Source organism: Cryptotermes secundus, unplaced genomic scaffold, assembly GCF_002891405.2.
Source record: "Cryptotermes secundus unplaced genomic scaffold, Csec_1.0 scaffold1826, whole genome shotgun sequence".
In the NCBI taxonomy this organism is placed as follows: Eukaryota; Metazoa; Arthropoda; class Insecta; order Blattodea; family Kalotermitidae; genus Cryptotermes; species Cryptotermes secundus.
Window position 1 is genome coordinate 48,847 of NW_019729943.1, and position 14,519 is coordinate 63,365.

At 40.2% G+C, this 14,519-nt stretch overlaps 1 protein-coding gene across 2 annotated transcripts in view; it reads right to left on the reverse strand.

Moving 5' to 3' along the window:
- Nucleotides 1-14,519, reverse strand: part of LOC111865908 (neuropeptides capa receptor) — a 121,893-nt gene that overhangs the window by 10,728 nt on the left and 96,646 nt on the right. The window contains exons 3-5 of one of the 2 annotated variants that reach the window (XM_023854346.2): nt 12,628-12,718; nt 2,840-3,039; nt 506-736 (exon numbers count right to left, since the gene is read on the reverse strand). In XM_023854346.2, coding sequence (XP_023710114.1) covers nt 506-736; nt 2,840-3,039; nt 12,628-12,718 — 522 coding nt within the window. Of the gene's footprint in view, nt 1-505; nt 737-2,839; nt 3,040-3,417; nt 3,502-12,627; nt 12,719-14,519 lie in introns of those variants that run through there. The other variant, XM_023854347.1, reaches the window with a different exon arrangement.

Sequence of the window (14,519 nt, forward strand, 5' to 3'; positions counted from 1 at the left end):
GAAAATAGAACTTAGTTCCTCCAGAATACAAGTCTAGATAACTACCTCTAGACCAGCCTATTCAGTTACTGTGTTAGGATGTGATACTAAATAATATGAAATCACAAATATTTTAAACTTTAGACAACATGTTTTGCACAACTATTGAAATTCCTTTCTACAAAAGGCTCCTTGTTTCTAAGTGCTGAAATCAATGTGAGTTGTTTATTTTTGTCTGAGTGTAATGGGGACAAACTTAACATTTCTGTATTATGAAGATTTCTGTCTCCTGGGATGTAACACAATGTAATATGGTGAAAGTCAACCAACATTTTGGAGGAACATATCACTTCCAATTTCACCAAATTACATGGAGTCATATCCCAGAAGACAGAATTCTTCATAAATCATACATTTTTATATCAAATTTTGACAACAGATTGCTCATTTTGTAGTAATTTTTGTGCAAATTTTCTTCCCTGAATAATTAATTCATTAATTAATTAATAATTAATATTAAATTTACCAAGCATTCTGATGATGGGCTTGGTCCGAGAGTCCAGACACTTAGTTTCACCTGGAAACTTGATCATTCGGCTGTGTATTGTGACACCCATGCGGATATAGAGAACTACAATTATCAGCATTGGACCCAGGAAGAAGAGAAAAGCACTGAACTCATACATGGGCCAGTGTGATGGCAGAGCTTGGTCCAACATAGCACAGAAGGCAGACTCTGCTATCTGATGTGATGAGCCTGGGAACATAATTGTAATTGAAACAAGAGAGTCACAGCACTATTTTTGAACTTCATTCTGGTATTTGTGAACTTTTATTTATATTTTTGTACTGACTTCCCTTAAATTTATTTTCTTCATCCATAGATATAAGTATAATGATCAATATTATTTTATTAAATATAAAATATAAAAGTAGTCCAGGCCTTCAACGTACATGGTACAACATGATAATCCACTAAACACTTGCATGATAATGGTGTTTAATGTTCTTGCAAAATAAGTGATCAGTTTGTCTGTGTATCAAGTAGTACCAAACACAAATACAAAATATAGTTTTGTATTACTTTATTCTGTTTTTGTGGTTTGGAGTTATAATTTTACTATTTATAAAAGGAGACCACTCTTAAGATCACAGAAGGCATATGATAGGCAATAGTTGCAGCAAACAGCATGACACAAGGATTCTAGATATGAAAATAAAATATTCTTCTTCTTAGGTCAATTAGCAAAGCTGTAAAATGGAGACATTCAAATGTAACAAATTGAAAAATATGTCATTAGTACTGTATGGACAGGCAATGAAGAATTGAAGTGGTTAAGTATTCCTCAATTTTCTGTTCTCAAATAGTTGACAGAAATCAAGAGAAACTTCCAGTTTGGTTGCTAGTTTCCTGGTCAACAATCAAAGGCTGAAGGGTCAGTTAATATACTGACCACACTATCCCAGCTCCTTGTATGTACTGTACATACACATATACCAGAGCAGCATGCAAAGCTGTAAATAGTAGGTATCCACAAGGACCAGGACTTTTGACAACTTACTATGTAGAATGCCGACATGTAAAATTGTAAATATAGATAGCATGAACTACTGTGTCCTTAGGAATTGTCAGACCCATCCTATTGCCAGAGAGGGTGCACCACATCAACAAACCTGCAACTGTCTGACAGTAAAATTATTCTGGTCTCGGCCCCCAGATGTGGCTTGATATCAAGACTGGCTGGTTGACTGTTGGTCATAACATGACTTTGAAGTCAATCAGGACCAAGGGAACAAATCTGTCAGTGGATGAGGGAAGGTGTGCAGAGGAAAGGGTCAGCTAATGTGCTACACTCAGGAAGGGGACAGTGAGCAACAGTAGTCAATATCCTCTTTTAATAGAAGATGAGGCCCCATTTCAAAACATATAAGAGTCTTGGAAACAAAAAATATGGTCACAGATCTCAAGTGGGGTCAAAACCAAGTTTGACTCTGCTGGCGAGGGTCAACAGCAATTTACCCAACCAATGGAATTAAGTCAGTTGGGAGTCGACATTTGGCAGAGAGCATGTAGCTGTGAAAGCAGTCACAGTTTGTGATTGACCATAAGCATGGGAGCAGATGAATCTCTATTGCTGGATATTGCTGCATGGCAGAGTTAAGTCAAGACAATACAAATTGAGAAGAGTTAGTATGAGCTATAATGATTTGGAGAATGTTGTAGGTGTAGTTACAAAGTTATATGTGTTCACTACATTCAATAATCAATCCAAACTCGGTGTTTAGTCACTAACTCATGACAGTATTTACAACACAAATGTTGTGCAGTAAAGAGTCCCATTTTGAAAAAGATGAAGGAAGAAAATTTTCTTTTTTAGTTTCCTATTTAAGGACGGTGCCAGTGTTCGGACTCTGCATTATCAATGAAGGGATGATCAATGAATGTGGAGCAGTTAGTGAAATAAGAATTCTCAGGGCAAACCAAAGTAAATATAACAAAGGTAAAGTCCCTTTGCTTAATTAAGCACTACACCATGAAGGCGTATGGAGGAGTCGATGTATAAATCCACATTTTCTTGACCTCGGCATTAGCTGGAGGTGAATGGTCAGCTTGCTCCTTTCCCTCTTCTGGGGCGCATGAATTAAGACAGGAGATGAACCTAAACCAACAAAATGGTTACAATGCATGCCAGTAATAAGCAAACGCATTTTGATGATGTGAATTGAGGTGAACTGGATCAACTTTCGTTGTGGCGATAACAATAAGGTATGTAATGAACAAGTGAACAGTTTTTCTCTACATGCAGAAATTATGGTGGCAAATAGCATATAGAGCAGGATTTATTGGCAATTTATGTACCTGGGGGATACTCCACGTAGTTGATTTTGGTGTAGACAGCAAAGGGCGCAGCGCTCAGAAGGGACACGCACCACAAGACCACGATGACTCTCAGGGCGATTCTCGGGCTGGAGGTAGTGTATGAGTGGATTGGCTGACAAATGGCGAGGTAGCGCTCCGTGGAGAACGCTACGATTGTGAGCACTGATGTGTAGGAAGACCTGCAACATGTACAGAGTGTGATAAATTCTTATACAACGAGTTATTTAGAAATTCCCCTCCAAACCTACAGCATAATTAATTACAGCATTTCTTGTCGTGTAGCAATTTCAACGCGTGTTACCAGATTCACTGTTGATCAGGAGTGCAAATACTTATTCAGAACTAGGCCGATGACCCAAATATGAAAAAATAAATAAATAAATAAAATGCGCAAATAGACCAACACACTGGCTTATGATAAAGCAAATTATTACAGTGCAGATTCGGAAATTATTCCCTGTATGTATCACTGTTGGGACTGAAAACTGAAAATAGCTTCGTTAAAGAAAATGCTGTGGATTTGCAGAGATGGCATCCAATCACGTCTAGGCCCACACCTGCCCCTGCCATTGGAATGGACCGTGGTAGAATACGTGGCCCACATCCTCACAGATTAACATTCGGAACACCGATATCACAAGAGCGACCTCTTGCTATTATACGCATTTTACTTCTAACAAGCTCTAACTCCATTTTAACTGCTGATGCGACTCTCGGGGGGGGGATAAGGAGAAATAAGAGTACTATCTTCTGGGATATAGCGGCGTGTAGTCCGTTGAAAGTCAACCGACGTTTCAGGGTCGAAAAATAAGGCCAAGTAAGAAACCAGCGTGAAAACCGGTGGCAAACAAATGAATTTTCAAAAGACTACAAGGCATTATATACCAGAAGATAATGTTCTTCATAATCACCGTGTGAGAACCTGAAATCCTACATAGGAAAGAAGAAATTCTGTCCCTGATCCACGATTCTCATTCCCACTGCTACAGAAAAATGTATAATTGCCTGCTGGTTTGGTGCTACTTCCTTTCGATCTGACCTGTACGCCCACTAAGTCTAACCCTAATTCTCATGCAACTGTCATCAGTGAACCTGTTCTACAGAGACTCCTGACATTCCATGTCCCCTTGCCGTTGCTTACGTTATTCCGAAAAAGAAAACTACGCAAGCCGGAGGTACTGCGAAATATTTTGCGCCATAATGATTGAATAAAGTGAGAAGCTGTTTGACTCGTCCCCTTTTAAATCTGGAGGACCATCTTCCGTCGGTTGTCCAAAACTGTTTTTACAATATGTCCGCAGTTACCCTCCGTAACTGGCCCCACTGGCACTTCATACGAAGGATCATCTTTATCTACGTGTACACACTCCTGAGGTAAGTCTACGTGCATTTAAACGCGAAGGCGAAGGCTGATTTGCTCTCAGATCGGCCCTGCGAGCATCAACGAACCTCGTGTTGTCACGACCGGCTGCCAGCGCCAGTGGACCCATCGAAACAAGCCGCGCTGGTGAGCGACATCGGGAAGAGATGAACACCAAAACCATTCTTTTACTCCACCAACTAACTTCACGACGCTATGAGTATCTCAGACTACACATACTCGGTAGATGGTGTCCTGGACGAGATTCGAACAAAGTACCTCCCGAGAACAAGTTTGATGTGTTAACGCTACACTAGCCTCTTCGGTCAAGACCATTAAGAAAAGAAAATACCCAAATAGGTTATCCCCTTTGACAAAGACGTGACGACAGGAATATGGGAGCGTTTCCTCATGAGAAGTCACTTCTATTTACGCGACAAGGTATGCTTTTAAGGACCTCAGAGAATGCTCGTAATGTAGAATGGGTTTCCTGTCTTCGTCCTCTCTAAATCCATTAGTGTTTTCTTTTCTTCCTTTCCTTCCTTTCTGAGTTTCTCTCTGTCCCTAAAAGTGTGATATTGGCCGAGGTATAACAGCACTTACCAAGCAGAAGAACAAACTTATCATCTGTGTAAGTTTTGAGGTTTTCACGGCGATGACAATGAAGAAAGTTGTCTTCTGGGTAGGCACCGTGTGCCTAAACGTCCGAAACGTCGGCCAAAACGAAGAATACACGGTGCCTAAACCCATAAGACAACTTTCTTCAAACTTATCATCTGTTTAGGACACATTCTTATAAGTGTCGAGAAATATGGCAAGAAAACATCTCAGACAATCCATAAAATGAAAGTTCATTCCAGCGAAATGTGAACATGATACAAACAATCTAATATAGATCAGTAACTGACTTGTAATTTCAAACAGATCGTACAAACCCTGTGCACCTAGATCTAGTTCCTCTCCGTCACAAATTGGATTTTGATTTATCCCTCAGTTCGTCCTTTCCCTAGCCACGAAAGACGTTCCGCACGCCTGAAGGTCTTACAGGAGTTTACAAGCAAGGAATATACATTGCATGTAGGCCCACGATGTTAGGACAAGAACTTCAGTAAGAAGGAAGAAAATTTCGGTTGTCAGAAGTGAGAAACTCCCAACAGAAGGTGCTGTTACAGAAACATACAGCTTCAGACTAGCAGAAAAACAAATTCAGCGTGGAACATGTTTAAGATATCTTCCTTTGTCATAAGAATAAACTAATAAGAATATCTCAGGTTGTAAACTTCAGGGAGGGAGTCCATGCCAGGAAAGGGCGAAGATGAGGTTAATATCATATTAAACCTCAGGGATAAAGGATTGTAATAGTAAGCAGTAAATTCAACTGACTAATAATAGTTCAATAGTGTCTTTTGTGTTAGCGCTAAGAACCTTCAAGTTGTTATAGTGGTGGCACATAACGCCGTATATTCCGTTGAAAACCAACCGACTTTTCGGAAGAACACTTCAACTTCACCTTCACCTTCAGGGTAGAAAAAAGAGGCAAACAGCTCTGTTTGCTACCTGCTTCATGCTGGTTTCTTCATTGGTTTATTCCTGAAACCTAATGAATGGAGGCAACATTTTCCTCCGAAACATCAGTTGACTTTCAACGGAATAAACGGCATTAGTTCCCAAACGATAGACTCGTCAGAATCTTGAGGTCTGGTAACATCAGGTAGTTTTCGGATTGTTTGGATATACTTGTATGTCGACCAGTAAGATGCAGTATCACAGCTGTGTCGGGGTCTAACATTTCAGTTGACTAACTCAGCAATGTCACGGAGCTGAGCCTCCAAAACACCTTATCGAATCTAATGGCCCTTTTAGTGTTCAGAAATCCCATTCAAGGAATCTTTACTAAGCCAGTTGAATTCAATCATATTCTCAGTCCTCATTTCTCTGATCAGTTTCAATATAAGATCCCCATCGCCTCACAGACAGTCTCTACAAATTATAAAGGCTGTAACAGAAGGGCACAAAAGAGCTTTAGTTCGGATATTGGGTGCTGGAGTCGAAACCAGCAATGAAAATATGTGAAAGCTGATTCCACAGAGAGACTGCAGCCAGTCGCGATATGCTACTCCACAGCTTATGGTGTCACATTAGGTCACTGAACTAAGCTGAAGTGACCTCTGTGGCCAAGTACTAAAAGAGAGAAGCGCATAAGCAAGGTCAACCATAAAGCTCCATGCACTGTCGTACATGAAGGGAATTGTCAGCTGTAGAGCCAGTAACCTTTAGCCTCGGGAAAGGCGAAATCTACCAAAATCCCAAAGAAAAATGGAAACCATATAATTCTGCCATTAGGCAGTCTTTTAAAAAATGTAAAATTATCCCTGGACTGTAAAGACTTTGCTTCATCTTTCTTGACATCCATAGTAGATGAAGGAGAGTGGCCAGCTTCACGATCCTGCCGCTTTCCCCTGTGGAAACAGCCCCCGGTTATGCAGAAAGGAAAAATGTCTTGCCCTTGCCGAGAATCGAACCCTGAATCCTAGTCTTTCATCCTTTAACCTAGTCCCTATAGCAACTAAGCTATCCCTGCTGCCCGAAGTATTTACTTGATATTTTACGAAAGAAAAAGTAGAAGAAGAAATCAATATTCCCACCTAGCTTCATTGTTGGGTAATATGTCTTCTTTACAACGTTCGTTTTATGTTGATCGTTTTTGAGTCTTTCCATTTAGAATCCCTGGAATAAAAATGCAAATGTAGACGAAGCCCATTTGTTTAATATAAGTGCCCAGTCACTGAATGGAGAGATTTGTAAAGCCTCGGATGAGATACGTGCTCTAACTCCACGGGGAACGGGCTGCAATGACGTCCTTTTAAAGAGGATAAACTCCGAAGTTACAATTTTAATGGCATTCAATTCCTTCTCATTCAACTCGCAGTAGGAATCTTCCACATTCGCCTTCGAAATGTGCGAAGTTCCTAGAGATCCTGTGTAAAAGGTACCGGATCATAACACAGAGAAATTTAATTTATGCGTTAGATGAGAAAAATGGTTTGGAGGATAAATATGACACGTTTCTTCAAAGCGGTCAATAGACTGTGTACTTGTAGTCAAGAAAGCGAAAATATAATAACGCCAGATATGCAGATTGAAGCTTAATGACAATAGGCTTACGGTAGTGGACGGTGTACGTTTAACAGGCACGTTTTACGTAAGGAACTGTAAAAGAAATCTAACATCGGGGCGCTTTAAATTGCTTTTAAGACAACAAGATGCAAGACAATTTAATATGAGAAAGAAAGTCCTTTTTTTTTAATTCTGGATTAGTCTTATTCAAGATAAACTGAATAATTAAGAATACGATTAATTATTTCCTTGCAAATTAATATAAAATTATTTTCTGTTATCTGACACACAAATCATCGATAATTTAAAATAAAATTATAGAGATAATGAAGAATAGCACTGCAGCGCTCTCCAGTGTTACTAAGGGCAATAAAAGAAAATACATAGTGATATGGCTTAATATGTTGTCATGTGTTAGAGCGACTCTTGACGGAGTTTTGGATTGGATATTGGATTTATAGGCCGCTTTAACACACAATTTGTGACTACACTTAATTATAGCGCCATCGTTAATTTCCACACTTTACAAGTCACTAGAGAACAGGCTTTCTTTCTCAGTCTGCAGTGTCTTTACTAGTAGTTGCCTGTTAACGGCTCCAACAGTGGCTATTCCTCTGCTTCCGTGCTGAAGTCCTCTCTGAATGGTTGTTCCCTTCCAACTGAACTAAGTGAAAAAAGTCAAAGTTACTTTACGACTGGCGGTTTACCGCCGAATTGTTCGTCTGGCGTCAAGCTCTTTGTGACTCATGATCACAGAGTTTGTTTCTACAACTGATCACTTGCAGTAATATTACTTATGTAACATCCTCTCTGGCGAGAAGGTGGGGTTCCCTTATGAATATGACTGACCTTTCTTCAAGCATAAGCATCGCACTTATAGCGTGTTATTGCAAATTTGTCGGACTATAGTTATCGTTTGGTTATAGTCCTTATGTAATATCCTCTCTGACGAGAGGATGCGTATGTCGTTTACAGTGGCTGATGGTCCTCGCCAGCGCAGTCATTCTCAGCTTCGTGTCCCGTGTAACTTATGACCACATTTTATTGTCTCAGATTCGAGACTCCGCCAACCTGTAGGGTCAAAGCCCGGTATTTATATCCTTCAGGAACAGGGTGGCCCGGTTATACCCCTAGGCACTGGGCTCCCTTTTCGTCGCATTCTACGACTCGCAGGGCTATGGCGGAGGTGTTCGATCCCGCAGCCTCACCAGTCTTCACTTTGTCCCGCCACTCCGCGGCAAGGACCACCGTAAAAAACGCCGTTTCCAACAGTTTCTCTATTGTTGCGTGTTGATTCGTTGCTGAGGAGATGTTGCTCAAATCGTTTATGTGGGAAAGTGTTTTGTTAGCGAAGAGCGTTACTCAGTAAGGGCTCTGACATATTTGTTTATCTCGCGGTCGTTGCCTAGTAACAGCACTACACACCATAATATATAATGGAGTACTACATTAAAAGAATGAAGCATGTGTGATTTCTGCGCATTCTAAACACAACCGATTTCTTTCAATTTTTTTTATTAATTGGTACGTTTCGCTGGAAAGCCTGAATCATTCATTTCGTTATAGAGTGACCTATTGCGATAGATAGCAAAAGGCTTCAGAAGCATATTGAATACTATTGTGGCGTATTCGCTCTATGCAGGAACTGTTGAGCCACAGGGGCCTCGGCGCACGCGCCCAACGGGAGAAGACCTGTGAAGATTTAAAGTGTGATTGAAGACCTTAATTATGTACAATATTTGGAGAGATTTGAAGCGCTGGAAAGTGTATAAATCAGCGATAGCGCTGTATTTGAGTGTAATTAAAAGAGTGTGTATCTAAGCTGCTAATAAATCCAATCATCCGAACTAGATCTCGTCATTTCGTCACGCGTATCCACCCTACGCGTGACAATATTTTAATTAAATAGGTCAGTATATGTATGTAGACTGATACATGTAGACGGAAGGAAACTTCACTTAATTTTTATCAAGAATAGAAACTTCAGTAGTTTTCGTACGGATTCCGGACAACCGTGTTGATGTATGATTTCAAAAATATACGCATGCTGTCTGCTTTATACAATTATCACAAAAACTGTAAAACTTAAAAAATGTGATTCATTATCTCTTTACATTTTGCTCGAAAGCTCTGTCACTCGAAAAACGAAAGATGCTCGAAATATTGGCAGCAACGCAACCTGGTTGCAAGATGTCCATTTCTATTTCATTTTAACCAAAATTCAATTATATAGACAAATTATATTGAACCTTGCTAATGTCAAAGTTTCATGAGAATAAGTTCAGCATTGCTCGGGTTGTTTAACGCGTATAAAATGACGGTCAGACGGAGCGAATTTAATAGCGCTTCTCAGGGTTTCGAATGCTACTAGAATCTCATTTAGTGACAGAATTTAAAACGAATTTCTACATGTTTGATAGGCATAACTGCCGTCAGCGTTAGACAAAAATTTATGGTGGACAATCATAGTCCTAGCATTCAGTCCAGAACCTTTTGTCTTCTCGTCTGCTGTCCAAAAACACAAAAATCAGAATATACTAAACTATAATTTTACCTTTGGTTTTGTATGGGCGTGAAACTTTGTCTCTGACATTAAGGGAGGAACATAGACTGAGGTAGACTGAAGTACAGCAAGAACTATACGTTCACGCTTACACACAAAGTAACTGTACTCATGGTTTGGTAACAATGCCACAGTCAGGTGAATCTGAGCTGCGTACTTTGAAGAGAGAGATTAATAATTTATACGGTCCACGAGATATTATAAGGATTGGGTCGGGAGGGCGTGGGCGCGGCACCTAGCACATAAAAGATGCATGTATATTTTCATACAGAGATCACTTGAGAGATCTAGACTTTGATGGGAAGAAAATATTAAAATTGGGAGGATGAATAAAGTAGAGACGCCTCAGTGAGAAAGCGCGAACATGAGCCAGGCAGCCGCACGGTTTTGCATTTGGCACTGCTGAGACAGCGCCGCATGTGTTTTGCTTAGTTGCCTGTGCTATACTCAATGCTCTCTTCACGTAAATGCGCATAAATAACTTGTAGTTTCATCGGTTCCTTGGGCTCTTCCATTCAGCGTATATATATTGTATATAAAAAAAAATATATATATATATATACACACACACACAAGCATTCATTATATATTGATAGCCGCATGAGAAAGTACGCCATCTCTCTGTGAAATGTCACACAATGTAACACTTCATTCTTACAGATGCAGACCACAAATAAACATAGTAATGTATCCTTAACATCGCCGGTCACGGTAGCCGAGCGGTCTACTGCATGTACTGCCTTTGCTCTCTTGAAAACCGGGATCGTGGGTTCGAATCAAGCTCAGGGCATGGATGTTTAGTTTGTGTGTGCGTTTTTCTGTTTGTGCACAGGTAGAGGCCTTGCGACGAGCTGATCACCCGCCAAAGGAGTCCTACCGAATGTGTAAGATCCAGAAAAACCGAAGTGAACGGAGAAGTTCATGGAGGTAGGCCTAGGCCCACTGGGGCTGTAGTGCCAAGGGAAAAGAAAATCCTTAAGACTGCCTTCGCTATGAAATACCACGGAAGTACTAACGGAAAGACACAGTCAGTAGACGAGATTAGTGGTCTAAAAGGACTTTACACGGAGCAGCGAAAGAATAAAGCAGGTGAAATCGTAAAGCAGGAGGCGCAACGATATTATGGGGTCTCTGGGAGAAATTTATGTCGTTAAATCGCAACTGTGAAGTTAGAAAGGAAGAAATAAGACACGATAGAAGAAAGAAAGAAAGAAACTTGTCTTTACTCGCAAGGCGCAAGGTATGCGTATTGAGCGACTAGACGCTGCTGGATTTGCACCTAACAAACAGACTGTTAGACAGGTAGAATATTAGTCTGCGTAAAAGGTAGGCGTCAGTCACAGATGTCCTCACCAGAAATTGTGGGTTACATTTGGCTTGCTTCACTCCTCAACGAAATCTGAAAGTTTCCATTACGTAGGGTGAGGGATTTCGTTATCGAGAACGCAAAGAATGAAGACAGAAGAAATTAACAATTGTTTTATGATGTTGGTAACGGTTAGGAGACAAAACAAACTCCTGAACAAACCCCAAAGCACATTCAGTGTTGTCGAATCTGGAATTCAGCTAATAAATAAACATGGAGAAGTTCAGGCAGAAAAGGGGCCAAGTACGCGAAAGTCAATACCCCTCATAAGAGAGGGGAGAGTGTAAGAGTGCGTACTGCATCGCTGGAGGACATTTCCTTCTCCTATTTTAATTCTTAAAGGAATTAATAAGAATGAAGAATTTAGAGGCGGTCTTTTACATGCATCTAAAGTGTGCGTGAATATTAAGTTATCCTGCTATATTTCGATGCTTCTTCTGATATGGTTTGAGGAGCACTTTCTTTCGAGAAATCCTCCGGGTAAATCTCTCTTTGGCGGTCACTGTAGCCGAGCGGTCTAAGGCATGTACTGTCTTCGCTCGCTTGGAAACCGGGATCGTGGTTTCGAATCCCACTCAGGGCATGGATGTTTGTGTGCGTTTTTCTGTGTTTGTCTACAGGTAGAGGCCTTGCGATGAGCTGATCACCCGCCCAAGGAGTCCTACCGAATGTGTAAGATCTAGAAAAACCGAAGTGAACGGAGAAGTTCATGGAGGTAGGCCTAGGCCCACTAGGGCTGTAGTGCCAAAGACAAAAAAAAACCCTCTTTATTCTTGATGGTCATGTTTCTCATTGCAGTGCATTTGAACCGCTGGAGCTGGCAGACTCATGTGATATTAAAATTCTCTTCATGTAAGTCACACAACTCAGGCTCTTCAGCCAATGAACTGGTGTTTCTTCAAGCCCCTTAAGACCTATCACGCTCAAGCAGCAATAGTTAGGATAAGAAATAATAAAGAAAGGAGAAGTAGGTTCTGAAAGTATCTGACGATGGTGTATAGCGTTAAGAATTACTGGATTTTTTGGACTTGTCCACTGTCCGGTACTCTAGAAACCGGAGAACACAACGTTTCGGAAACTGGATCTGTTTCCATCCTCAGGTGAAGGGGGAAACACCTATTCCTTTGGGTCCCTTAGAAAGAGCTAATCTCAATCACTGGACAACCCCTGTCAAATTCACTACAGCTACTTAATTATCTGAGACCAGGATAATTCGGAGGGAGATAACAAGAAAATATGGAATAAATATTTTATTGCACACTTCAGAATGCACAAGATTGACATAAACTACATGGATTTGGACGAGTAGACAAACTTGGAAACACATGCGTGACCCGCAAAAAGTCACTGAGTGAACTCACATTTCGGATCCCAGAGCCCTCAGCTTGCAAAGAGTCTCACCAAGGACCCATGGGTATTGCTGCCAATACACCCCCAAGTCATACGGCAAACCTGCAATAAAAAGAACAGTTAATCTTAATCATTCTAAGCACAGTGATAAGTACACGCATCACTTGCTTTACTGTCAGAATAATCTATTTCAGTCATTCAGTGTATTTATGTAGGATATGAGGTTCTCACAGCTGTGTTACGAAGAGTTCTATCATCTGGAATATAATGTCAAGTAGTCCGTTGAAAGTCAACCTACATTTCGGAGGAACATGTCGCCTCCATCTTTAGGCTGGGACCACACGAGCGCACGAAGTACGTCCGTTGCAACGAACGTACTTTATGACGGACGTTGCTGAGGAAACCACACAGTTGCAGAATGCGGTGCGTAGCTTTTTTTGTCTGCAATGGAACCAGAAGAAAATGTAGCATTCGCCTCTCTTGTTTATTTCTACAACGGACGTCACGACGTTCGTTACAACGGACGCATTTTGTGCGCTCGTGTGTCCGCAGCCTTAGGGTAGAAGAATAAGTCAAACAAGAAACCACCGTGAAGCAGGTAGCGAGTTCTGCTCATTCTTCGATCATGAAGATGGAGGCGACATGCTTCTCCGAAACTTAGGTTGACATTCAAATGACTACACAGTGTTATATTCCAGATGACAGAAGTCTCCAGTGTATTTATGTGTTTTGTACAAGACGCGGAAAAACTGACTATTTTCCTAATGAGGATTCACACACTAATCTTCGTTTTTGAAAGGCAGTATATTTATTTTGAGGGAGGAAGTGGAGTTTTTAAATAAATTACATTAAGTTTAACTTTATTCATTCTGGTCCGTCACGCTAGTTGGATATTATAGAATGATTTGACACCGTCCAGAGTGACTCAAACGTATATTTATATGATTCCTTTACATGTTTCGGTCAGTTATGACCAACTTCAGAAGTCATAACAACATGTTGAGGAAACTACTATTACATTGGTCATAGTACATCAAATTGAAATGTTTTATATAAAAATTTTGTTTAAGACAAATAGTTGTTGAGTTGAATATTATTCAAATTCTTAATATTTAAAATCTTAAACAGCTAAGGTTCGTGTCTTCGTGCCTCTACTATCAACGGGAGATTGGGGAAGATATTGCCGTCCAACTATAATGAGGGGGGGAGGACGAACACGGCCCGGACCTCCAAGGACGGCCGAAACACGAAAAGGTAGGCTTTTATATTCTCCTGTTAAACTTATAACCAGGGCCCGGATTTTGATGACCTGAAAATATTTAAAAAAATGACCTATAAAATGATCGAAAAAATCCAGAAAAATGATGTAAAATATGACCCAAAAATGTAATATGCAGGGTTTGGATTTTGATGACCTGAAAATATTTAAAAAATGACCGAAAAAATCCAGAAAAATTACCTAAAGGAGAAAGAGAAAGAACACTTCGCTTCCATATTATTTACATTTCAGAAAATATATGAAGAAAAATTCCCTAAAATGGCCAAAATTGACAAGTCCAAAAATTTACCAAAAAATTGCCCCCAAAATAAAAAAATGACCTTAAACCTAAAAATGTCAAAAAATGACAAAAAATACCTATAAAAATTACATTTCTGTAACCAGCAGCTCATATCCGAAATTTATATATTTAAGAGCATCGCATAGGATACAAGGAAAAAAAATGACATCTCATCAAAATCTGGGCCCTGCTTATAACACTTGATGGCTCTTGCCACTTACTCATATTGTCACGTTTTGTAATATGTGACTACAGTCGGGGTATGAATTGGAAACTGAATATATTGACCACTTGGACACACCACTCTGAACCACACTTTACATATAACTGACACACACAGAATA